Source organism: Pholis gunnellus, assembly GCF_910591455.1.
Source record: "Pholis gunnellus genome assembly, chromosome: 19".
NCBI lineage: Eukaryota > Metazoa > Chordata > Actinopteri > Perciformes > Pholidae > Pholis > Pholis gunnellus.
The window spans coordinates 15,676,236-15,702,208 of NC_136546.1; the positions used below are offsets into that span (position 1 = coordinate 15,676,236).

At 44.5% G+C, this 25,973-nt stretch overlaps 2 protein-coding genes across 3 annotated transcripts; both read right to left on the reverse strand.

Moving 5' to 3' along the window:
* Positions 1–2,031: 2,031 nt before the first annotated feature.
* gnpat2 (glyceronephosphate O-acyltransferase 2) lies at positions 2,032–9,666 on the reverse strand. The gene is made up of 16 exons (XM_079180911.1): positions 9,602–9,666; positions 8,309–8,509; positions 8,018–8,194; positions 7,439–7,568; positions 7,146–7,273; positions 6,946–7,021; positions 6,459–6,610; positions 6,027–6,157; positions 5,583–5,824; positions 4,771–5,028; positions 4,595–4,674; positions 4,116–4,256; positions 3,259–3,358; positions 3,064–3,157; positions 2,876–2,937; positions 2,032–2,706 (listed from the first exon to the last, which is right to left on the reverse strand). The coding sequence occupies exons 1-16, from the start codon at positions 9,611–9,613 to the stop codon at positions 2,654–2,656; spliced, it is 2,037 nt and encodes a 678-aa protein (XP_079037037.1). The 5' UTR covers positions 9,614–9,666; the 3' UTR covers positions 2,032–2,653.
* A 747-nt stretch (positions 9,667–10,413) lies between these two features.
* lpin1b (lipin 1b) lies at positions 10,414–25,911 on the reverse strand. Of its 2 annotated transcripts, none has more exons than XM_079179976.1 (20): positions 25,384–25,911; positions 19,159–19,362; positions 18,929–19,024; positions 17,235–17,521; positions 16,226–16,312; positions 16,016–16,133; positions 15,571–15,883; positions 15,236–15,329; positions 14,969–15,153; positions 14,775–14,868; positions 14,483–14,552; positions 13,878–13,970; positions 13,722–13,783; positions 13,463–13,601; positions 13,218–13,366; positions 12,949–13,035; positions 12,626–12,778; positions 12,375–12,489; positions 12,084–12,187; positions 10,414–11,978 (listed from the first exon to the last, which is right to left on the reverse strand). In XM_079179976.1, exons 1-20 carry the CDS (start codon positions 25,471–25,473, stop codon positions 11,804–11,806), a joined length of 2,715 nt encoding a protein of 904 aa, XP_079036102.1. In that variant the 5' UTR covers positions 25,474–25,911; the 3' UTR covers positions 10,414–11,803. The 2 variants fall into 2 exon arrangements, with proteins under 2 accessions (XP_079036102.1, XP_079036103.1); XM_079179977.1 differs by lacking the exon at positions 25,384–25,911 and adding an exon at positions 21,449–21,636.
* Between the last annotated feature and the right edge of the window lie 62 nt (positions 25,912–25,973).

The following is a 25,973-nucleotide window of genomic DNA, read 5'->3' on the forward strand; positions in this document are numbered from 1 at the left end:
GGCATAAACCCATGATGGCTATATTTGTACACATGGAGAACTAAGGTGTCCTATTTAGGCATGAGAAATAAGCAGTCCTTTTAAAAGCATGTGCTATGTAAGATTAATCTTGGCTCTGGTTTGCATCCAATCACTAGTTAGGCTATCCTTAAAATAATCCCCAAAATTGAGCACATGGAGCAAAGTGCCCATTTCTGTGAGACACAACACGGTGCAGCAAGTTCAAGGGTTGTACTCATATGGTCCTAATACGCCTGTTGACACCTCAGGTGAACTTAAGGCTGCAACTGTCCGACACCTGCGGAGAATGGGATAGGCCTACTTAATGTTTGGAATTAGCCGCGTGAAGGCAGGGCAGGGCAGGGCTTGGCCAGATCATAACTTGGGGAGTTCACTGCTTTCCTTATTTCTCGTTGCCGAGTCCTGGACAGGGGGGAGACCACATGGATTGGTGGACTTCGTTGGCAGCGATTATTGCCCTGCTCTGGATTTTCTGCTTTATAGATGGTAAGAGAATATTTTGTAAGAGGAGATTTGGAAGCCTTTCAGGAACGCATCGATTTACAACCTTATGGCAGAAACTGCTGTCATACATTTACAGCATAAGATATAAGACTACTCATCTCCCTTTATAACATGTTATAATAGTAGGCTGCCCAGTGAGTGATTTGCTGGGTAAAACAAATAATTGTACCTTGCAGTTTTGCTAAGAATTGATAATCAGTTGCCAAAAACCTATGAAAGGATGGCCAACTGAGACATCTTCGGGAAATCAGGACAGTAGTTCTATTTTACGGGTTTCCAAAATTGTGCTTTATTAGAATAAATGTTGCTTCAGGTGTAGCATGTAGTGCCCACTACAACCTAGTTGTGTTGCTTAGAGTAGCCCGTTAGAATGAAGGTCTTAGTAGACTTTATGAGTCACACAATGTTTATTTATTGTTGTTTTAATGAGACATTTAAAGTATTTTTCTTCTTTGGCATTTATGATTTACTTGTTCCAGTAGCCTACATTATTTTGATAAAAGTACAATACTTGGGGAATATAATCGTAAAGATCTGTTGCAGAATGATTTGTGACATTTTGGCTTCCTGAGCACGCGCCCCTCGGCTCAAACCGCTTCGCGTGCCAAGGTGATGCCCGCCGCCCCCACACGGCTGGTGAACGCTTTAATCCAGTGGCAGACGCTGTGTGTAATGGTTGCTGACATTAGCCATGGGTGTTAAATTAGAGCTGACCCCGATGCTCTCTTATCTCCAGGCAACGCCGTGCTCGAGCTGCGGCTGCTCTTCCACGCGCTGACCAAAGCCGCATGTCACCTGTACCTGGCCCTCCTCCCGCTGCGCCGGGCCGTCACCCACTTCGCGGACTGCGCGCGGTACCTGGTCAACCATGCCCAGCAAACCCCCGCTATGCAGGGCGGCCCCTATCACCAGGGCCAGCCGCCGGCCAAGAAAGGCACGCTGCACTTCCTGGAGGGCGTGTGCGTGGTGTGCGAGACGGTGCCAAACCTGATGGGCGCCGCGCTGAGCTTGGGCGCCGCCTTCTGCCACATGCTGCAGGGCGGCTTCTACGTCCTGGCGGCCACGCTGCGCACCATCCAGGTCAACCTGTTCTCCCAAATGAACGGCGAGAAGGACCGGTGGGACAAAGAGCGCCACAGAGCCAAAGAGGGCGAGAAAAAGCTAAATTCTAGAGTGTTGGAATACATCTCGGTGTTTTGCCAAGACCCTGTCAGCGCTTTACGCATCAAGGTTGACGTACCACCTGTGTATAGATAATGTTCCCTCCATGTAGGCCTAAATCGATATCCTTGTGAATTGGCACATATGAGGCCTTCATCTAACTGCTGAGGCTTTACAGGTGCAGGCAGTGTGTTGATTGGTTTGCAGAGATGACAGGAGGTTGCACTTTAAACTCTCGGTTTCACTCACTGTTGTTGAGGGAATAGTACAAACAGAATCAGAGAATCATTTATAACTATGTGTGGGAAAAAAAAAACAATCTATGGTGCGTTTTGTTACATTTGTTTTACATTTAATGAGATGTAACCAAGTTAAAATAAATGTCTCAAACAAACATTTGTTATGATATTTGGTACAGTATTACGATTTTTATTGGTACAATGTTTATACAATCAAGAGTCATAATTCAGTGTTTACTATCTAATTGCACGTACTATGGCAGCAATCAGGTTTATTTTAAAGTGCTCTATTCATTTTCCTCATTTAGACATGTCAGCCTTGCCAAATAGCGATAAATCTGCAGGACACAAACATACTAAGACAATGCAATGGATTAAAAAAGTTAGTTAATTATCTTTATCCACAGGCATCTTTAGTGCATCAGTCATACATACTGTGAGCCTTTTCTTCTTCAACTAATTCTGATTATAGGCATCAAACGGAATCAGCAATACCGTCGCAGGTCAGGTCTTTATAGCTTTATCTTTAGTACGGGATGACATCAAGGACACAGAGAGTGGGGGGGAGGTAGCAGACGTTCAAGAGTGGAAAGCTGCCAGGTTAAGGGGATGCAGCATTGCTACCGATGGCTGCATTAAGGCACGGAGGGAAGGAGGAGTGGAAAGGGTCAAGCGGGGCTAAACAGGACAGTGAGCTGATACTGAAGATGGATCTGTTCCAGTGGAGGCTAAAGTTTTGCGTCAGGTGTAGTCTGGAGCATCTGGGGAGGGATTTTCCCGCCTACAGCGAGAGAGGAAAAGAAAAAAGAAAAATCCCTTAGGCTGCTGTCGGTTGGTGCGGTAAACACATAAACCAAATCCTAAACACATGGTGAGGACAGTGAGGTTAACGAGGTCACAATGTTCATCTTTATCACAAAATCAGTTGTATTTGAAGTAACCCGACTCACAAAATATGTCGTTGATTCTTCTGACAGCTGCTTTGTTCACTCTGTACTCATTCTGCTCAGACCTGTGACGATTAATCAGACGGAGAATCTTAAAAACGTTGGCATTAGGAACACAGACAGCTTCTCAACCACCACAGAAAATGAGCTTAAAACCAAACAGATTTGCCGAAGCTAATCTCGTTACTCACGCCTTCAACTTCGTCAAGGCCTCCAGCCTCCGCAGGGCCGACACAACGTTCTTTTGCGTGTCGGACGAAAGGGCTTCATAGGTGTGAAGCTCACCTGAAACACACACACACACACATAATGATGGGGATCGATTTGCTGATACGAGTTTAACAGCTAGAGATTGTTTGTAGGGTTCAGAGGTCACTTTGTTTCACCTGAGAGGATGAGCTTTGTAGCCAGGTTTCGCACAGCAGGTAGCAACTGTTTCTCGGCAAACACGTGAACTCCGTCTTCACAGAGGTACCTGAACATCACCTGGACATAAAAACACACCCGATCAAACAGGAGGACATAAACCGCCTATTTCTACTATTCAAAATCAGAGTGTGAGGAAGCCTATTATATATAATCGGCAACTGCAATACTTTCATTTTCAGCATCATGACATATTAAGGAAAAGTCAGCCAGGTGTGACCCAACAACCCAAACAACATTTTTTAGTAACAGAGAGAGTGTCTCTAATCACATTAAATAAAATCCATTATACAGACATTTACCAAAATACCAGATTTAAAGAGCACTGGGAAGGAAATAATCTAACATCTCTTATCAATTGTTAAACATTTTGATATTTCCATTTATGGAAATTGTATTCAAACATTGTATCCCGTAGCTGTGCCTACGGTATCATAGCATCTGAATTGTAAGTTGCTTTGGATAAAAGCGTCAGCGAAATGACTGTAATGTAATGTAACAACTGCTTATGAGCTAAATTCAGAGAAATTACAGCCCTGTAAAATAAAGCGCTCCTGATTTATATTTTCAACATGAAGGTGTCAATTCTGTTTCAATGCCTGCTCCACACTACCAGGAAGAAGGTTTTTTTAATTCTGAATTATTTAAACTAAAGTACAAAAAAAACAACATAAAAATAAGTTCAATTGTATAATGTAAACTACCTCAGGGTTGCGCCCCCCCCCCCCCCAACTCCCAGAACAAAAGCAGAGGTCATGACGTCAGATGTCAGAATAATGTGCGTTATCTCAATCAGGCGAGGCAAAAGTCAAACCACCTGATAAGAGTCTACGAAGGGTTGTAGAAGTGCCTGGAGGAAGGATAGCACCTCCAGCCCCGCGTCTGGCACCGTCACTTCCTGCCCACTGATGTGGACCGCTCCACATTTCCTCAGGAGGACGCATGCCTCCTCAAAGTCCTGATTAAAAGGAAAGACAGAAATCAACAGGCAGAGACACACAATATCAATAACAATCCAACAAGTGGATTTTCAAAATTAATATAAAGGCCTTTGACCAGGTAACAATATGCCGACAAGAAGGTAATGATGATAGTATTTTGTTTTTTCTGGGCAGCTTTTTCACACATGTAGAATCTCCAAAGGCTACAAAATGACTCCCAATGTGTCCTGCAAGTGCAGACTCATCTACCTAACCAGAGTTTCTACGTTAAACATATACGCCTGGACATGCCCAGGTTGTGAGAGGCAGAGCTGTGATCATGTTTGTGCCACATAGGGGCTGGTGAGGTTGTTACCTGAGACGACTTCCCAGGGATGAAGATGAATTCGTTGGAGAAGACATCTCGTAGGACGCAAAAGAAGGCGAAGAGCTCGTCTGCGAACGGAAGATCACAAAGAGGCAAGAAGAAAAACATAGATCAGTAAATATGACGGTGTGTCATTTGAGAAATATATATCTTGTAGCCCTCACCTCTCTGCGCTGTCTTTACGACGTGTATGGCTGTTGCGAGCAGGGCGGGACGCACAAAAATATGCAGGGACTGATTCCTGTAGGCTGCCATCATCAGCACCGCCACCGAAGTCTTGATCACATCCTCCTCCGGGTTGATCGGACGTTTCCTCTCGCGCTCTTCCTCCTGAACCAGGTAGACACGCCCCGCTTCACGGCGAACTATGGAGTGATGAAGAGCCACGGCGGATGACATCGCATCCGGGTCAGGGACTTGTCCTGGAGAAAACGGCGTCCACATTGTCATTGTATCAGCCTCAGAGTAGTTTTGTAATGCATTTGTACATTTGCATGTGCGTTTAGGTGCCTGCATGTGTGTATTTGCAGACACACCAGACCTGTACAGTGAGGCGGTTCAGTCGGGTACTCTTAGGGTAAGTTACTTACTTAAAGTGCATTAATCCACTGAAGCTCTCCTAAGTGAATCTGAACGCTTGTGCCAACTCTCATTCGTCTAATCTGTCTGATCTACCTCAGACCGGGTCGAAGGAGTCTTTAGTATCCCGAGGTAAGACGCTGACGGAATCAACTTACTTACTTTTCTGCATTAACTCTATCTGGTTCACTTGTAATGCACTATGCAAACGCCACCTACTGGTCATTCAAGGGATGTGAAAACAAACCTCTTAAAAAAAAAAAGAAAACACCCACGAAACGAAGAGCACTCATCTTAAATCACATGCTCCCGTAGTTGCATTGGTGCAAAGTTTAGCACTAAAAAGATACAATTTTAACAGCATATACATAGAAATCCATCCATCTTCTTCACCCACCAGGCCAGCTCAGACGAGCCCCGAAGTCCAGCGCCAGCTTCCTGAGCCAGAGGGTTTTTTCTGTGAGCTGATGCCACGGCAGGCCCTGCTCGGTTAAGACTGTGGTAGGAGCCTGGAGCAACAGGCAGGCCATCAGAGACCAAGGGCTGATCAGAGAGCCCTCCTCTTGGATTCGTACCATCAGATGAGCCAGCCAGCTCACACAGGCCTGAGCGTCTGCACTGGGCTTCTGAGGAAGATCTCTGAATAGATATAAAAAGGGAGAGAGGGGGAGGGCGTGAGGAGGACGAATGGGGGAGATGCATGACTACAGCTATATGTTGGAGGGTTTATAATGACTTAAAGGAGGAGTTTCGATTGTATACAAATGATTACACTTTGATTCTCATGTTTTTTTTAGACTGAATCCTATGAAAACTATATGGGAGGACTTTTATCTTCTACCTGGGTGCGAGGTTGTACTGGCAGCGGTTTATCTTGCCCCGACACAATTGTCGGACTGACATGGGGCGGCCAAAGTTCACATGCATGCTGCCGTAATTGTTCTGGAGCACTTTGCTAGCCTTCAGCAGACCCTGCGGAGAAAGAGCCAGGCTGGGAGTGAATCACTAGCGAGCAGTAATCAGCTTTACTCATGCACGAACCCTTCTGACCTGCACTTATAATATTGTTTGCAAATACGATAAATGGAATTTTTACATACTGTAACAAACATGTCGGAAAAGATTCAGAGAGAGAGACAGGCTTAATGGGGCACTTGAACCCAATTAACCGTCACAATAAACAGTAATATCGCAGAGAATGCTGGAAGGAGGTAAGGCTTCTTGGAAAGAGTTGATTGTGTCGATTGAAGCGAGTAACGTGACCGGGACGTACCGCGGTGCTTTCTTTGGGTTTGGGGACACCCAGTAGCTCGTGGGCGAGCAGCGACTCCTCCAGCACTCGGTCGTAGCTGATACTGATGGGGACCAACTTGATGTCATACACCTCGCCTTTAAAGTAGGGCTCCAGCGCCATGTGCATCATACCTGCAGACATGTGCAAGCACTTTAGAATTGTGTCCGGTTTTCAAAACGGCAATGCATGAATGCAATAGTCGGTGGCCACAGGAAAATGACGGCCAACTGCATTGGAAAAATACAGCCTTCAGACAATATCTACTCCTGCACACAATGATGTAACAAAAGTTGGAACAATGAATATGAAACAAAAGAACTTGTTGAGATGGACTCGTACGAGGAAATTAGTGAAGAAAAGACAATCTTTCTCATTTGTACGGTCTATTATTAATAAGCAACAAGGCATCCTGACAGAGACACTCTTTTACCCTGGAACACACACAAAGCGCTGACGTGACACTTACCTAACTTGGGCATCAGGGACTTCAGTGTGCGACTTCGCAGGCCTTCCACAAAAAACTCCAAAGGTGCATATCCCTTCTACAGAAAACCCATGGTTGGAAACATTCTTTACAGACAAGTCAAATACAGCAGCTGGTGGACTGAGGGATACTTGAACAAGCTGAAGCCATTTCCAAAAAGACGTTGATGTTTTGTATCTTACTTTGACAATGGTTCTGACATATTCCGACAGCACTGCCCAGTACAGTTTGTCAGAGCCGATGGCACGTCGGATATAGAAAGCTCCCGAGCGGCGAAATATCTCCCCGAACATCTTCATCCCTGCAAGAGCTTTACAGTGGAGAAAAACCAGAGAAACAAATGAAGGGAGGGAGGGAGGAAGAGAGAGAGAGAGAGTGAGCATCATGAAAACGTTTTACATCAAGCAGAGGTGTTGTAATGCAACTCTACATGATCTATAATATCCTGTTGTTTTTGATTAAAATAGATACTTGCGAAGCCCTGAAGCAATTACAGGCACTGGGATGTCGTAGGTGAACAGGATGTAGGAGATCACCATGAAGTCCATATAGCTCCTGTGATTGGGCAGCAGGATCACAGGAGTCTCCTGGACAGCTTTTCGGAGCTGCATGGGACAGACAACGGAGAAATCTAATGCTGTATCAGTAGCAGCCTCGTGGTAGTCTTTGAACCCTGGATAGAATATTACTTATCAAGTGCTAGTTTATCATATGTTGTATGTATCATATTAAGTCAGTCTCAATAAAGAGCAAGCCACTATTTCATACGCTTCTGTTGTTTTTGGCCGTCCTTCGATTAGATGAAAATATTGTAAACATAGAGACTGATTATAATCTTCTTAACTAACTCTCGTCTGTATTTTCCAACGTTTTTGTGTCTAATGGGAACAACATTACCCACATAACTAAAGAATAACCATGATCTCTCACTTACCTAATGTTGAGCATCGCAGGCAAATTACATTTGGATGAGCGACTGTATTTGATTATGAGATCGAACAGTTACTTAGAAGCTGTACATTGTTTCTAAACGGAGTATTGATTTGGTTCTGACCGCGTCGAGTCCTTCAATGTTGACATGGATGCCGGTGAAGAGTCTCTTCAACACCTTGGTGAGTATGTAGGCCAGCAGCCTGATGAACCCCAGCTGCAGGTTCTGAGACATCTCCTCCAAAATCACACACGCCTCCTCTCTCACCTCCTCCAGAGACGACCCCGTCTCGGTGGCGATCTGATGGGGGGGAAATGCAGAGGCAAAAGACTCCATATTGATGAAGCAATAATGTAAAAACTCTTTGTTGCGTCTTATTTATTTATTTATTTTTATTAAATGACACCATCCCACCTCCTCGACCACGTAGCGGAGATACTGGGACTCCAGCACGGCTTTGGGGAGGTCAGCAGCGGTGCAGGTCGGGCCTCCTTTGTACGGGCTGGGGGTGAAGTCCCTGAGGGCATGGCAAAGATCACTGCTGCACCTCTTCTCCTTCAACATATCCACAAACTCATCCTCATTTTCCGGGCCTGCTCTGCCTGAATCCCTATACTGGAGGGGAGGAGGACGGCATTGTTGTGTTAAAAGCATTACAGTAACGTTTGACACCTTTTAATAGAATGGGAACACAGAAACATGGCTGACTTGACTCAGGTGAGACGAAAGGAAGAGAATACAAAACATTTTGGGAAGTTACTGGCTGAACAAATGGTAATACCAATTTTTCTCAACCCCTATATGAACTAAAAATCTGTTACACAAGAAGGTTTCACAGGTTGTAAAAACAGTGGGGACAGCAGGGCCAACACAAACACACACAATGTGAGGCAAACTGCCTCACACAAGTTTAACTTCCCCCCCTTCTGCTCCAAAATGTGCTTCAAGTCATTTGGATGTTTGACCTCAAGTGTGAATTACATATGTTTGAAACTAGAAGGCTGTTTGTGCTCGCTTTAAATCTGAGTTGAACACATGCAGGCATGCTTTTGTGAAGCCACAAGAGGCCAACCATGGCCCAATATTACATTAAGTGGGATGTGAAAACTTTGAACCTCCAGCCCTCCCACACACACACGCACACTGATAATGAACCTTTGAAATATGAAACATCTAGTGTCCAGCAGTAAAAAATAAAGATGTGGATATTCATAGGTTTTGCATTTTTCAATGGGAGAAAGGGACTAGAAGTAATTAAACACAAATTGTTAATCCAAACATTTTTCCTATAAGTCTTAAAACATGTCTAAAGGATATCTTTAAATACAAAAGGAGTATTTTTTTTATCTAACTTAGCTATAAACTGAAACAACACACTGCCTCCTTATCTGCAGCCTGCTCTTATTTGTACTATGATCCTCTCATGTCGGGTGCTAGCGACCTATTAGGCAACATTGCTCAACTATGTTTTACGGTCAGCCAAAGTTCCAGCAGCTGGACAGATATATTCAGAGCAACAATAGCCTCAGCTTGAAGACAATTAAGCGAACACATCTAAAGTCGTTTGCGCGTTCATTCGCGATGTCAGCGCTCGCACACTTTAAAATGTAAAACTTTGAAAGCGTAACTGAGCTCGCGCTGTGCACACGAAAGGAGCGACAGAAAGTCTTGTGCATGCAAACGGACTCGTTTCGAGGGCTCTCTTACCGTGTCCGTCATGCTTCACAGGAACAAACGCACAGCTCCCAGGTGGCTGTCCTCATCGACTTTCGTTTTCCAGTACTTGACGGCCCCCCTGCGAGACTCGCTGCGTGAAGAGCAGCAGCCACACGGGGCCAGAGCCAATCAGCGGTGTCGCTGGGTTTTAGAAACTCCTCCTGCTGTTGAAGAGAGCAGCCCTTTGCTCTAAATAACCCCACAGTATTGTGCATGACATAAATATCCAACACAAGCACATCTCCGAGGCTTAGGTAGCGTGTATATCTATCTATCCATCCATCTATCCATCCATCCATCTATCCATGTATCTATGTATTTATGTATCTATAAGCAGCCTGATGCATCACAGTGATGACAGACAAACTCCAGAACAACATACATTTTATCAAGTACTGTATTTAAGTAAAACTTAAGGTACTTGTACTTTACTTGAGTACTGATCTGATGCCTCAGTGTGTGGCAGAGATGGGATCATTATTTTATTTGTAAGACAACATCAGGCTTGACTTAAACATGGCAGTTCTAATGAAACGTTGTCTTTCTCGTGATACGTGGTTCTCTACAAACATTATGATATTATAGAATGCGATGCATTGCTGTAAATTAAACTACCCAACAGTATATAACCGTAAAATGCAACACATTGATGTACTAATCCAGAAACATCATGAATAATTGGAAAACACTGACACTTAGGATTTTACTTGTAGTATTTTCACAGTGTGATATTTCTACTTTTCTATGAATATTTCTTCCACCAGCTGTCATGCTGAATTATTGACCCACACTCACTGTTATCAAGGCATTTCTTTATTGACTCTGCTTGCATAAATAAAACAGTGAACTGGTCAGGAGAAGGAGTGGAGGGAATAAATGAACACATTATTGATCATATCGTTCACAGTTAAGGCAAAGTTAAATACGCTTTCAGGCTATTGGGGCTCTTTCATGGAAAGAATCATAAAGCATTATATGCACATCCTCTTCCATAAACCACACGCTTACTCAATATGATTGTACTGTTCGGGTGGTTCAAAACACTGATGCATTAGGCATGTCACCGTGACAGCAGCTCCTGCATATGACCTCAGGTTATCTGTGGTGTTGTAAGAATTAAAGATCACTTTTCAAAGTGTTACTTTGGAAAGAAATGTCAATTACGCCTGGATGATATTACAAGGGAATGGCAGCAGCACAAGAACCAATTGGTGATGTATAATGTAGGCTACATGTCATATCAGTCAGTATGTCACCAGATGAATAAACAAAATATATCTAATGGCAATTATGGAAACATACATTAATCTTAAAGAGCTGAGCACCTAACAGTCACATCGTGTGAACTGTAACTGGATCAATTAATTTCATAAAGGCCACCACAGAAATCACTTTCACATCGCAACATATACACATCGTGTGATTTCAATAGAAAAATAAAAATGTTTCAGCAATTCTCACAGATACTCTTTTTTTTTTTTTTTAAAGGGAAAACAATGGTTATTTTGACCATTCAAAACGTTGTGCTTTCGGTTCTCCTGTCAGCATTACTTTGTCTCAACAATAAATATGCATTCAAAACCAAGTCTTTATAATGAACCCTCTGTCAGAATAACGTCAAGCTACATAGACGTCCACTCATTAATTGTGCTGTGTAATACATTTTAACATATGTAACTAATACTGAGGGAATAATACATTACACATACAGTATGCTGCTCTAAAGTAAAATTTGCCGACATATATATGTATATATATGTATATATACATATATATATGCAACTCCATGTTGATTGAGGATCTGTAACAGTCTCGACTGAAAAAGGAAATAAATTCTACATCGAGTATGATGCACCTCTGAACATCGTTATACCGTCTGAGAAATACAGTCAGCAACTGTCTGCATAGCTTGAAAAGTCTACTGAAATAATGTCAACACTAACTCAAAAATAGTACATGTGCTAAGCTGCCTGAATAAATTATTATTATTTCTCATATACATACAGATAGTCAAAAGGCCATCTTTTCATAAAAGTGCTCTTACATCCATCGTGTGCGTTTTAAATATTTTAACAGCAGATTAACCAAATTAGGCTGCTCTCTGCTGTGCACTCAAAGTGCTCCATCCTCTTCTACAGTAAACAAAAAATACAAATTCCTATCGCACACCATCACACCGTCAGCCACAGACAGTCAGCTGCTGGGGAGGGGAGTCCGTGGAGGTGTGGTACCCGGATGGTCCACCCGGGGGAGCTGCTGCCTCCAGTAGGTGAAGTGGCTGTAGGTGTCAGAGCAAGGGAAGTCTGAGGACGAGGCTCGCATCTTCAGAGGGAACACGTGGTCCACCACCTCACCTAGACGGACGTAACTGAGGAGAGGAGAGGGCAGCGGTCAGACACGTTGAATTGAGAAAAGTAAACGTTACAATGTTTCCTCCTTGAGTACGGCGTGTGAACTGGACGCATGGACTCACGATGAGATGTTGGTCTTGGCGTGCTCCTGCACTAGCTCGCCTTTAGGGTTGACCGTAAAAATCCTGTTAAGTGGCACTCCTACTTCTTTATAGGAATATACATCCTAAACAATATAAAAGAGCATTTAATTCAGTGTTGGAAATGATGTATATATAAATTTAACTTTGCAAAAGTAACATGCATTTATGCAAGAATCTACAGCATTAATGGCTTTCCTTTTCAAACCCAGAGTAAAAACCTTTAAATGACGTAGTGTACCATGAGTTGTGCTTTACGTAACGCGTGCGTACCGTTGGTCTGTTGCCAAACGCTGCATAGAACGGCTGAGTGTTGGGGTAGAAGAGGTTCTTGATATCGTTGAGACACTCCACCTTGAATTTCTCTGGTTTCTTCTCAATCACCTCCCTGTCAAACACACACACACACACACACACACACACACACACACGCCACAGAGATGTAACCAAGTATCAGCACAGTACAACAATGATTGAGCGTTAATTTAGAAACGCATGCGTGCATGTTTGCGTGAATGAGAGACCTGTGCAGGGCTGAAAAGAGGCTGCTCGGGCTGAGGAGGACGGGGCCAATGGGAAGCATGGTGCCCCTCTCGTTGACCCAGTGGAGGTAACCTCTGGTCATGTCGGCCATGCCGATAGCTCGCGCCGAACAGTACAGGAACTTGTAGCCATTTCTGACGAAGCGAGAACAAGCGTGTTGTATCGATAATGATCACTCCATGGCAATGACAATCAAATCTGTAGCTTGTTCTTTGGTCTGTCCGGTGTATAACATCAACAACATTTCCAAGCAATGTGTGCCTTTTGGTGTTTTGCTTTAAATGAAAGTACAGTTGGTGCTTACTGGCTGACTTTGTGGTAGAGGTTTGCAATGCCCTGGTGGGTCCAGTCTTTCCCCAGTGTGGGCAGGATATGACCCAATGTGTCCGACCTGAAGACAAACACGCATGAATTACATTTAGACATGTGAGCGCAGGCTAATGTCTGTACTGGACACAACCTATAGATTACATTTTGGACCACACACATATATATATATACATAATATTCATTTTCACTCCAAACGGATTTCAACTGTGTTGTAAAATGTTTATATTCACATGTATCACACACCTGGTGATGGTTCCATCTATGTCAGAGATGATTATCTTGTCGTCCCAGTTCCAGAGGTAGATGGTGCCCTGACAGCGACAGGTTCCCTGGTACTGAGTGGTCACACTAAACACAGCATCGTTAGGACCGTCCTGCAGCTGGAGGGACATCTGTGTGTGACAGAGAGAGAAAGAGGGAGAAAGAGATATAATATACAATGGGAAAAACAACTACAATTAGTAGAACAATTCAAAACATGCGCTCACCAGCTGCTCTGATGTGAGTCGGAGTGTTTTCTTATAAGACACGCCTCCTAGTGTGAGCCCAGGCTCTGACTGGATGGTGGGAGAGCTCTGCATGGCGTCCCCGTGGTCTTCATCGCTGGAGGACGACTCGTCTTTGTGTCTGGCATCGGACAGGTCGACAGTGTGTTTAAAAGGATGTTCACACCTCGACAGACAGGATGTTCTGTCGCTCGCTAACTTGGAGCATATTTTTTGTTTGTTTTAAAGCCGGGTTCCTCACCTGCTTGACATTTTCCCGGCCTGCTCGGCGTAACCGCAGGCCCCGCGCTCAGAGACGGAATCCTAGCGAGAGGAGAAACAGCGTTGATTTGCTTTTGCCCACTCACTTAGTGGAATCTAAAAAAGAAATTTTATCAGCAAGATGAGAGGAAATCACCAATTTGGAGCCGCTGTTTCTGCCTCGCCAGGAGAACCACCACCTCCCTCCTTTCTTGGGCATCTTCTCCTTCATGATGTTCTCCACTGCAGCCTGGAGCGGAGCACACACAACCCCAAAAAACAACCACAACACAACACCATAAAAAAACACACTTAAAAAAAAACAACTTAAAGCTGAAGCATGTATGGGGAGGGGGAGGGGGGCGGTGATTGGATAGTTTGATAGAGGACAAGGAATGAGGAAGGTAGAGAAAGGGGTAAAAGAATGTGGTCTGTGACGTACAGAGCTGTAGCCCAGCACACCAGTAAGACAACAGAGGAGAAACTCTAAGGCTGAGTGAATGTAACCGAGGCAAGAGGACTAATGGAGGGGAGGGAGGGAGGGGAACAGAGGGGGAGACAACGTTTAAGGAGAAGAGATTCAGTGGATGTTTGTCACATGACATTAAGACTAATGCATGTAGGATGGGCAGAATTATAAGGTGTATAGGTGTATACGCGGTCACACAGGGTGCGGTACCAGTTTCAGTCCACAGAGGGGAGTGGTATTCACGTAACACAACCAGCCAACCTCAAATGTCTGTCCTAGTATTAGTTTCTTACCTTTGGCAGCGGTTTCTGAAAGGCTTGCATGGCCAGCATAAGGGGAGCTGCCGAACTCCAATTATAGTATCTGAGGGAGAAATGTATTTTTATCAATTTCATAAGCGCGTTAAAAACACTCCACTTTGTCAGCTAAATGTCTTTACAAAAAATGCCTTTATGAGCTCAAACAATCCTGCACATGCTGCAGTTTCTGCTGCAAGCGTGTGACAGTTAAATCCATACAGCACGCAGTGGATTGTAAACTGCTTATAGCCTGCTGTTTTCATTTCTCCCGTGTGAAATGTCTTACTTGGAGCCAATTTTCACGACTAAGTTGGGGTCGTCGATGATGGAGGGGCTTTCCGAGAACTGCTGGTAAGAGATGATCTTCTCGTGGAAATGCTCTGCACAGGAGACACACACACACACACTTTGTTTCAGTTTCCTCTTTCCTGCAGCTGACAACACAAGCATGAAGCTGCTGCGCTTGTGTCCGTGTCTCACCTGTAGTGATCTCCCTGTTGTCATTGAGCCCTCCGCACAAAGAGATGGCGATGGACGGCATGTCGGCCATGTGGTCGCAGTAGCTGTCCACTCCGCTGTCTCCTCCAGAGCTGACCGACTGTGGGGACAGACTAGTGCTGTGGAGACCCGGGTCTGAGATGCTCCTCACTGCCGCACTGCCGTCGCTACGGAGGAGAGGCGTTAAGCTCGGCTATAGCGACGTGTTAAAACTTTTAACGGCACACACAGCATGTGATTGTTTAATACCTCTTTGGGAAATAAAGGGCCGCCACTTCAGGCTCCAGCTCAGTGATGTCATCCAGGTAAATTCCATCAGAGCCAAGATGGCGGCTTCTCTTGTCTGCAACAGAGAGACAGCTTCTTTGTGTTTAGGGGCCCTTTTTTACAGCCTGGTGTTCAATAAGTGGCAAGTAAAATGCAATAAAAAATAGGCATTACAGTGAATTCTATTGCAAAGTACATGTCTTTAAAAGCTAATATTTCACCACAAAACACAATAACACTTTGGTTTTGAATGATGGATTCGATAAACTCCTGAAGGAATTATACACCGTATTGTGCTGTTGCCCTTTGACTGTTACCTTGTCTCTTGGTCGGAGAGTCTGTCTTGCCTGGTGGACGAGACATTGCCTCCTCCATGGCGTCAGACGTCATCTGAGCTGCCACGCCTCCGGCTGTCTGGGACTCAGTCCTCGTGGACTCGGACTCCATCCCCACCGTTTCCTCGCCCGTCTCCTCTGGCAGCAGCAGCCTGAGCGCCGATATTTCGGAGCAGGGCCCACACTGCTCCGAGGACGTCTCGTGAGTTATCACGCGGAAGTGTGTGCTTTCAGACACAGGGATGGATACTGGGCAAACTGGTGGAGGGTCGGGTTTCACTGGGAGGAACGACGGCTAGAAGAGCACGGAGGAGGACAAAAATATGAAAACACTGCGAGCCAGACTAATATGAACGTACCAAAAACTACTGCACATTTATTGAGAGCTGCTGTTCTCTATGTATGCACAGTGGACACTTTTAGTTACCTTAGCAGCCTGTGGCAGCTCCCCCCACGCCCAGAGCATGGCTGGATTCTGATTGTCTGACGGCTTGGTCATCAGTTCGGAGTCGCTCTTGGGAGAGGTGGGACGAGAGTTTCCTGGGCTGAGAGAGGAACAGACGATAAACCAGAATTATAGAGCTGTTTCTTCTGAATAATAGCACAGAGGTCTTCGTCATATGAGTGAATGAAGCACCTCTGAATTGGGCTCCAATCTCCATCTGAACGGGTGTACATGCCGGTCTGTTTGAAAGAGCCGCTGGCTGAACCGACTTGCTGAGTCCTGAAACACACACAAATACTGTATATAACCACGACATCAATGTATATCATTCATCGGTAACATAATGTCTTTTAATTTTTACTAATGGTCTATAATTTACCTTTCCCTTTTCACCCGTTTCACACCCACAGAGATCATACCTGAACTTGTTGCTCTCTGCATGCACTCAAAACATAACACAAGCGTGAGTCCGGATTGTAAGTTTCTTTTTGACTCCCCAATTGTTCTTATGTTCGGTCATGAAAATAAGCATAGACAATCGACAGTATTTGAACCAGAAATGCAACAAAATGTACTAATACTGGCTTGGTGTTAGAGGTCGACTGTTCCCTTTAATAACAAAGCATTTTAACAATGTGTTTACACTTCAAATACAACCATCTATTTTTAAAACTGTCACCTTGGTGTTGTTTCACGGTCGTGTACAGAAGAGACGAGCCAGAATTTAGATAACGTTTTCCCACACACGAGCAGAGATCAAAATAAATCTGCGTACTGCAAGCACATGAAACATGCGCCCTTTAACAAAAGCACGCACTTCCTCTTTTCCCATGGAAGCTTCTTTTCTGTCTAATACAAATCGAAACAGTACGAGTGTTTTCCATTTGGTCTTGAGTGTCTTATCAGTGTGTGTGTGCGTGGGTCAATGCCACAGCTGGAGGCCTCTCCACTACAGACACTGGTCTGTTTATTCTCATCTGGCAGACTCCAATTTTGTTCCAGCTGTTCTCAAAGCTCATTTCAGTGATGTATTATACTTCCTATCTTACCGCCTCACTGCCACCCCCCCCCGCTCCCTTGTTCTGTCTCGTGTATTGCTCTTCCTCTTTGCGTGCACCTCTCATGTATTTCCTCTTGCTTTCTTTATTCCTCTTTCTCCTCCTTCGCCCCTTCATCCTTTGCTCTCTGCACATCTTCTCACCTGTTGCTCTCCACCGCCGTCATTTCGTCCGAGCTGATGTCTATGGTGAACATGTCTTCGTCCTCGGAGTAGTCGCCGCTCTCCTCCCTCCTCACGCTGTCCGCCCGAGCCTTCCTCCTCCTCTTCCTCCTCTTCTTCATCATCCCGCCGCCAGTCTCTCCCGTGCAGCCCGCAGAGCCCAGGCTCTGTATGGGCGGCCCGGAGCTCTTCCCCATCAGGGAGGAGCTCATCAGGATGGGCTCATCCGACAAGATCGGAGAGGTGGCCAGGTAGGAGGGAACCACTTCCTGTGAGAAATAAGATAAAGTCAGGGACATTGATGAAATGCCTTGAAGAGATAAATAGGTTTTGAGATGAGACTTAAAACACACCAACAAGATTCTTGCCATTAAAAACTGCAAGGGTGCAAGGTCGTAGAGTGTGATTTGTACTCCATCCAAAACATCTTCTCTGGCATCCACCCTAACAATTTCTGTAAGCATGTTAAAACTGGATTTCAACATTTTGAACATGACCCTATTGTTTTGCAAAATTGTGCAAAATTGTGCAATCACTGCAACACTGTTTGCAGCCACTTCTGCTGTGAGGAGAGCCGTTGCCAGCGAAACCAAACAGCCAATCCAAAACAGACTCTGTTCCTCTGTTTTGTGAAAGGAGCGGGGGGTAGGGGTGGGGGGGGTTATAATACTTCCTTCTAGGAAACGAAAATACTTTCCAGGAGGATCTCCCGCTGCCAGCGCAGGGGAGTCTAAATGTGTGTGGAGACATTTGGAAAGAGAGCGAGAGAGAGAATGAGAGGGAGGAGGAGGAAAAGTGAGGTACAACCATATGATTTGTGGTCTAACAATACTCTCCCTCACGTTTTTCTTCCCTGTGCCAAGAACTCTCGGTGTCCCCGTCCAACCCCTTTCTCTTCCAGGCCTGGGAATCTGACACCACTCTGGTGAAAATAAATTACCCACTTCCCTTGTTGGTGCCGGGGCCCCCCGACCCCAGTAGTTCACCGCTTGTCTTTCAGCTGCACACATCTTCATGTATACTTTGGCGAAGAAACGCGTGACATGGCTGTTTCAACCTGCAGCTCCAAAACTCTTGGAAAACCAAATGTTTTCCAAGAACTCAAGAAAAACATCTGCTTTTTTATAGTTTTAATGTTTTCAATCTTTCTTTTTTTAATGGTTCTCAAGGGCTTCGTAAACATAAAAAGTAATAACGATTTAAAAAAAAGAGACGGGTATTGTTTTACTACATCCGTTCATCTTGTCAACCTATAACCACTTCTCTATTTCTTTGATAGATTGATCCTCAGTCTTTAGGCAGCAGCTTTAAATATAGTTCAGAAAAGCCTGAGATAGTAAATGCTGCATTCAGAAACTCATTCACTCACTGATGAGCAGAAGAGTGCTGTTCAGCCAAAAGGGAAAGGAAAAAATTCCCAGCCGCTGTGCCAACACAGCATGGCCTTGTTCAAACTACTACTGTATGACTGCATGTAAGGAGGACGATCCCTCGGTTGTAAACATGGGTGTGTCTGGGTTTCAGTGGAAATCAGCGGTGCGGAGACTGGTGTGTGTTTTCATTTGAATCTTGTTGTTATTTGAATCAATGCCCGCCGCTCAACGAATGTTGTATCACGCTTTGAACCGGAGCATTTTTATAAAGTCATTCTCAGACACAATTACATTCATGCGTACCTGATTGTTTTCCATTTCTTGCACAAAGAATGCTTCTCCATTGTCCCCAAGCTTCATATGTAGATCCACTGGTTCCCCATTGATCTCCATGTCCACCTTGAGGAGCAGGGAAAGGGGCAAAAGAGGTGTAAAAAAAACCCCAAAACAAGCGGGAACAGATGGAAACAAGACTTCAGGCATCTGAAAGGTTGCACGTCTCTCAACGTGACAACAAAGGCGGTTGCCCTTACCACTTTCTCTCGGGACCGCAGGACTCCCATCTTGCCGAAGCGAACATGGAAAGGTGAGCAATGCAGAGACCCATCGGGCTGTCTCACCACGATGACGTCAATGCAGCCAGAAAGGGTGGCGGGATTGAGGCCTCGGTACAGCTCTTTGACCTGGACGAACACCTGCCCTGCCAACTGGCCCACGTAGTTCATGGTCTGACGAGTCTGGAGGAGGAAACAGTAAGAAGGGGGGACAAGATGGGACGCAAGAGATTATTTAGCATTATAGCTGTCAACCACATCCATTAAAAGAAGGTCTGAATTTGATACTACATAGTGGGGACCACTAAGTGCCGCAACACTCGAACTCAGTGAACATTCAGAGGAGGTGTTTATGATGTTCATGTCAGTCAAACCACTGATGGCGTATTACTCTCCCACAGGGCCATGAGGTGAAGTTATTCCAATACGCTGATTTGAAGTCAGCTTTTGAGCTGCACTAAGACCGGCCTGGCTATGGAAAGAGGACATGGAGGCTGGTTCCTGTTCAGTAGTCTTTGGCCGACATACTGTAGAAAGAACCCGATGCTCCTCTTTCCCCACTTCCTCATATGTCTGGAAATCCGACCCGACTGTTTACCATACAGCAAACCCCCGTCAACTGAGATCAAAGGACAAACCAAATTAGACCAGTCTGTACTCCGGCCACAAAGGTGATTTCATAGCCTTTCCTCTGTATTTATTGGTTGAGCAGAGACATCACGAGAAGTAAAGCAGAGCACGTCGACAATGCAAATGTCTTTTGAAGGTACAGAACGAATGCATTCGTATGTAGTGTGTTGATTGTTCCTCTTTGCAGACAGCTAGAGCGCTCTTATGGTCCGTCATACGCTGTACGCTACTGTCCCTGGTTTGACGATAGCGACACAGTAACATATGGAGGAAGGACGAGGGGTTGATCACAATCACATCACAAGAAGTTCAGTTTACTGCCCAAATGCTTTCAAGGTGAACAATTTAAAACATCTGGAAAAGAACACGATCTTGTGTTCTGTCTGAGTCACTAGTTGGAACAGCTCAACTCTAAAACAAACTACTGCAAAGGAATGCAAGTAAGATACTTTCTTTTCTTCCAATGAGATAAAGAAGGTATGGAAATGAACTCAGACCGTTTCAAAAGTATACTGTTCAATCTCATCCCTGCTGGCGCCAAACAGAGACTAAATTATTTACATTTCTGTGATGCAAACACCAATGGTCACACGTGATGAATCCCATTTGTAGCGGTCAAGACTCCTTGGGGGTCTGCAGCTGCCTGATAACAGAGAAGGGGGTCTGACATTTGACTCAGTTGGCAGTGAGCCCCCAAAATGACAGCAGCAACAGGGAAGATCTGGAACAATGCCAACATGTCTCTCCTCCTTTGAGCATGTGACCAGGAGAACAGGCTCCTTACAGGAGAACAGGAACCCTAATTTTAGAACAGCTGGTGAATCTGAGTAGCCATAACTATGTCTGAGTCTTGAAATACTTCTTGCAGGTGACCTTAACGCGTCTTTAATTATTAATTTCACCTTTCACTGAGGCGTTGAGTTACAGGGCTGCCGGCAAAGCCCTGCTGATTTTCAAAGCTGAGGACTTTTTCTTGTGAACGCTGCTACATGCAGAGCAGCTCCGTCCAAAAATAGATTTTTCTAGTGTTACAGATGAAACAGAAAGAGGAACAATGTCTCAAAACACTGACAGCACTGCTTGGTTTCACAAAGGAGTTGGGAGTTGAGACAAACTTAACTGAGCCTTTTCACAAAATCCTATTTTTAAAAGCCAGTGATTTGCGTTGAACTGTAGTTCGGTCATGAGTTTAATTGGTTTACAAGCTGCAGTTATGAATATTCCCTCGCAGGCTGAAATCTGGCTGAGCCACTCAGCAGATAATGTGTAGACACAGAGAGTCTTTCATTAGTCCCATATCACCACACAAAGCTAACTATAGGCTCCACCTGACTATTTAAGAAAACAACTATGCAAGTGGAAGGTGTAAGTGATGAATTATCAGTTTAATTAAGAACACTCAGAAATACATGTGCCTCACACCAATCAGCTACAGCTACACATATCTAAAGGAAAGACATAGCTGACTCATAATAACGTCCTGACATGGAAAGCACATGATAACTGATGAGTATAGGCCTATATAATGAGCATAAAGACGCAGTATTGATCATAACAGATATGTGTAACCATGTTAAAAATCTGAATTATCATCAGACATGCAGGTGCAGTCAAACACACTGTAAAAACAGGATCATACCTTCTGTGGCTGAGTATATGCCGACAGCCAACACACGGGGACTGGCGCTTCCACAGCGGTGAATGACAGCTCAACTGCACATTATAGAAGAAGCCATTCGCGGATAGAGGTGATGCATGCGTGCTCCACAAAAGCCTCGACTTTCTGTCACCGAGTCACGGGGACCGAAAAAAAAAAAAAAAGCGGACTATTTAAGTAATTGCGATACTGATTTCTCCCTCTGAGCGCCTCTGTTTTCTCTTCGCTCCTCCGTCTGTGTCAGCGAGTCTGGTCGGCGGATGATATCATCTCCATCGGAACCCGCCCGCTGACCAATCAGCGTCGAGCCGTGGAGTTGCCAAACGCATCGTTTCAGCTGCCACAGTGGCAACAAAAAAAAAAAACACAGACAGTTGACTCGTTGCGTCAAAAATGGTGTTCTCAAAGTGAAAGTAGCGTCACGGCCTATTCGTTAGGAGACACGAGTTCCGCACTGACTTCTTTAAGGCACATTAAACTAGTCAGTGGATATCTAAAAGTCTGTGAAACAGGACGAAAACAATAATGGACTTATGCTTTATGTTTTTTCATGTGAGACGCGTTACATTGTAACGCAACCGCACCACGCGGTGACGTCTCAGTTTAAAGGGCACTGAGGGGGAAACATGTTTCCTGCACAGAGGACCCGGCAGCAGAGTACAGTACGGCGGGAAGTAGCGGGCTCTACGTCAGCGTTTGAAGTCACCCAGCCAGCCCGGAGGAGTGAGGTGATGTCTCCGGCCAATCACAGGCCTGTACGAGAGCACATGCGATGTTGCCAGTCTAGACTGGGACCCTGAAGTGCAACGTTTGGAGGATGCGGTTGACTTGTGGTGTCATTATGTGTAACTCAACTATATGTATACGAGCAAGGCATTTCTGTTGCACGATTACAAACTCACAGAACCAGATTTACATAGACGTAGATACACTTATAATAACATAGTCCTAATGTAGAGCTAGACTTCCCCTACTAAGCAAAATAACATGGGAGATTTCCCCCCACCAGCCCAAACATTTAATAGGCTACACTCTACAACAGCCTCACGTGCCACTCTTCTGTAACAAGAGCCAGCTCGACGGGTGTGTGTGTGTGTGTGTGTGTGTGTGTGTGTGTGTGTGTGTTCACAGTGCATGGCAGCTAATTTTTTTTCCAGACTTTTTTTTTTTATAGCTGAAACCATAAAAGGAAGAATGCATGTCTCAGTGAGAGGTTTTTTCCACCACAGTGGCTAAACCCTGTGTGCTGCTATGTTGTACTTTTGAAGCGTTCACCATTGTCGTGCCAGTTGACACTGTTGGGAAATCACTGGACTGTGTTGAGTGGCAGGCAGCGCATGTCACCATGTCACACTGTACAATGTCAGAGCTGCGGTTTCCTCTTGCATTGCTCTGTCTGCATGTGTGTGTGTGTGTTTTTTTTTGTGGTTTACAACCTTGCAGCTTCAGCATGTTTAGTTTCAGTACCAGTTCGTAGCCTGAGAACTCTGTTGACCTTGCACCAACCGGCAACCTCAGTTGACATTAAGCATATGGGTGGCTTCTTTTACTGCATAAGAAGTTATGTAAAACATGACTATGTAGTTCACCCTTTTTGGCAATAAACCATATTTAAATTGAGGCATTTCCTGTGAGCATGTTCTTCTCCCCTGTGCAGCTACAGTTTAGTTTCATTAATCGCAGCACAAAGCCACTTGTAGTGTAACTCACCCTTCTGTCACACCCTGAATGTACCATGTGCATTTTTAGCACATTGTACTTAAACAACTCATAAATACCTGCATGTTTCCCTGACATAACATAATAACTCCTTGTACTTTCTGTTACTTGCTTACAAATGTGTCATTTAAATGTCCCCGTCCTGATTCCGGATACAGTAATAACCCTGTAATAACGAGGCGTGAAACACACCGTTTTAACTCAACTCTTAACAGTGGTCCGCACATTGTGGCTCTGCTACATATACAGACAGCGGTCAGAGTCGCTGAGTTTCTACAAGGATATACGAGCCGACCAGCTGCCCGTAGACATGTTTATAAGAACGAGCTGCTTTGCCAGCAGGAGCTGAGCTCAGCTGATTGACTCTGGACACCAAACAGCATATGATAGCAATTTCATGTATGGTCGGTGCTGCGACTGGTATCAGGCTACGGCAAACAAGTTGACATACGACTCTGTGACTAAACCACACAGCAACATTTATCAAGAGAACAAAAACATCTTGGTTTCTATTCGCTTGAATTCCCCACAAATATCTTAAATCTGACTTATTTTAAATTAAGATTGACTTGACCTGCATGTTGACCTTATTTACCATTGCACCAAATCATTCACCCTCTCTGCTGGGAGGAGCGACTTGGCTGGTGTGGTCTCACACTCTCAATCCCAATTTTGGATTTACGGTTAGCTATGAGCTGAACGCTTCCTACGTATGCACCAATCAGTGTAGCAAGGGCGACCATTTGTTTACTATACATCCGCCGAAAAGAGAGAAACTCAGGGAGAGGAACTGAGGAGGATCCCTCTCCCAGGATGAGCAGAAGTGCAACAGATATCATGTGTACAAAAAGAACAACATCATAAAAACAGTCCAAGTGACAGAAATGATACATACAAGTGTATTGTTCCTGCATCATTTATGCACTTGAGCTATGCAATGGTAGAACGCAACACAAACTCCTCACAATGTGCCTGAAGCCGGCAATAAACAACACGTACACGTCCGCATTCTGCTCGGACCTCATTTCAGTTGACTCAGCAAGGCCACGGCGCTCTAACAAATTAATTGCGTAATCTTTTGACACACTTGGTTGATAGCGGGGCCTCTGATTGGCTCAGGTCATTCTGGCCTGAGAGTCACAAGACCTGACAGAAACATTAGCTGGGACTGTCAACCTCAGACACATTGGAAAACTGTTTGTAATTAGAGAGGTTATGAGGGCAGAACACCCTCTTGGGCAAATCATTGTATGGCTGTGGACTGAGTAAAGGAGAAGAAAATGAGATGGACACCTTTTATTAATGTAAGATTTAAAAATGGGGGAATTTCAAAAAGAAATTTAAGTATCCACAAATAACTTTTAGGATGTTCTGGTCCCAACAAACGGCCACATGATTAAAGACTTTCTTAAATCAAGTATTCCACAAGAAATGTGGAAATGTTTACCTCACCTAATGAGTCTGAGTTGCATAATTTTGTCTGATACGTCTTGTTTTCTTGCGAGGTAAATTCCCTCCAAAGAGAGAGACGGGGTGAAAAGTTCACCTGATGCACGAGGCTATCCCCTCTCTCCCCCCTCTCTCCCCCCTTTTCACACCCTTCTTCTCCCTCCCGAGTTTTAGTTGGTTCAGATCGTCTTACACGGTGGAGGATTACTGAAAAACACGTTCATGTTCTCACTGTCTCTGCTGTCCTAAGAACCAGAAGACTTTTATACCAGTCTGATATTTCACTTAAGCTCAGATATTATAAGAAACAGAGCATCATTTTGAATGAACGTATGTCCCCACTAGTCCTGTCGTGATACAAAACACAAGTTTTTTTTAAAGTTTTTAATGCACAATTTGTTATTAATATGTACATAGTATCTTACACTGACGATATAAATCATACACACATATTTAGTAATCTTACACGTACATACTGTACACAATGATCCAGTCTTATCTGTATTCATTTATTTGCACACTTGACTTGTATGTAGTATATATTGTATATATTTCTATTTCTGTGTAAGTACATTGTGAGAGATGGAAAATAAATGTTTTTTTCTATGTGTGCATTTCTGTTCATTTATACATTTAAAAGTGTAATCCTTCACCTTTCCAACCCATTGATTGTGTTCATCAAGATGTCCACTCTTTCACCCCACAATTCATGCTTTTCTTCCACACATTTGATTTATAAACTACTTTACCCAGCTCCAGGTGGTGTCAGTGGCATAGCGGTCGACAGCCTCATCAAACTCTTCATCATCCTCTGCTGATGTCATAATTCCATCATGCATTTGATCCCAGCCGCAGGTTTCTGATCTTTGCTCCCTCTAAGCAGATTTGTATGTATTAAAAAGCTCTAGAGGTCCGGTCGGTCGTGTCTGGAACTTGTGTCTTCTCTCTGTGAGCATGTCAAGTGTCTGACTGCAAGTGGACCGCGTCTTACTAAATTTACCTGGGCCCCCTGGTCAGAAACCCGAGACTGTCCTGGAGTGGTCATCGTCCACCAGACCCTCTGACTTGTAAGGCATTTGGGGAAGGGGACACCTGTTAGGATTGTTTGTCTACACACACACATAGTCACACTTGATCACACACCAGTTAGAGAACAAATTACCGAGGCTCGCACGGAGCCCCCCCCCCCATGCATGCCTGACAGTTTAGTCAAGGTGTAAAAATTGTCATTAGTTAACACAGCGAGTGTGACCCCTTTTGCTGCCCTTGTTGACCACAGCAGTGCCATCGCTGACGTTCAGAAAAGATCAGAACACCTGTCGCATTGGGCTGAAGTCCA

Coding starts and splice junctions, on each gene's coding strand:
- gnpat2 (XM_079180911.1), bottom strand. Junction 6,158..6,458: donor AACCCAAAGAAAGCACCGCG/GTACGTCCCGGT, acceptor CTTTCTCCGCAG/GGTCTGCTGAAGGCTAGCAA. Junction 5,825..6,026: donor CAGTACAACCTCGCACCCAG/GTAGAAGATAAA, acceptor ATATCTATTCAG/AGATCTTCCTCAGAAGCCCA.
- lpin1b (XM_079179976.1), bottom strand. CDS start 25,473: ATGCATGATGGAATTATGACATCAGCAGAGGATGATGAAGAGTTTGAT. Junction 17,522..18,928: donor AAGAAATGGAAAACAATCAG/GTACGCATGAAT, acceptor TATTTCTCACAG/GAAGTGGTTCCCTCCTACCT. Junction 15,154..15,235: donor GCCCTTTATTTCCCAAAGAG/GTATTAAACAAT, acceptor TCTCCTCCGTAG/CGACGGCAGTGCGGCAGTGA.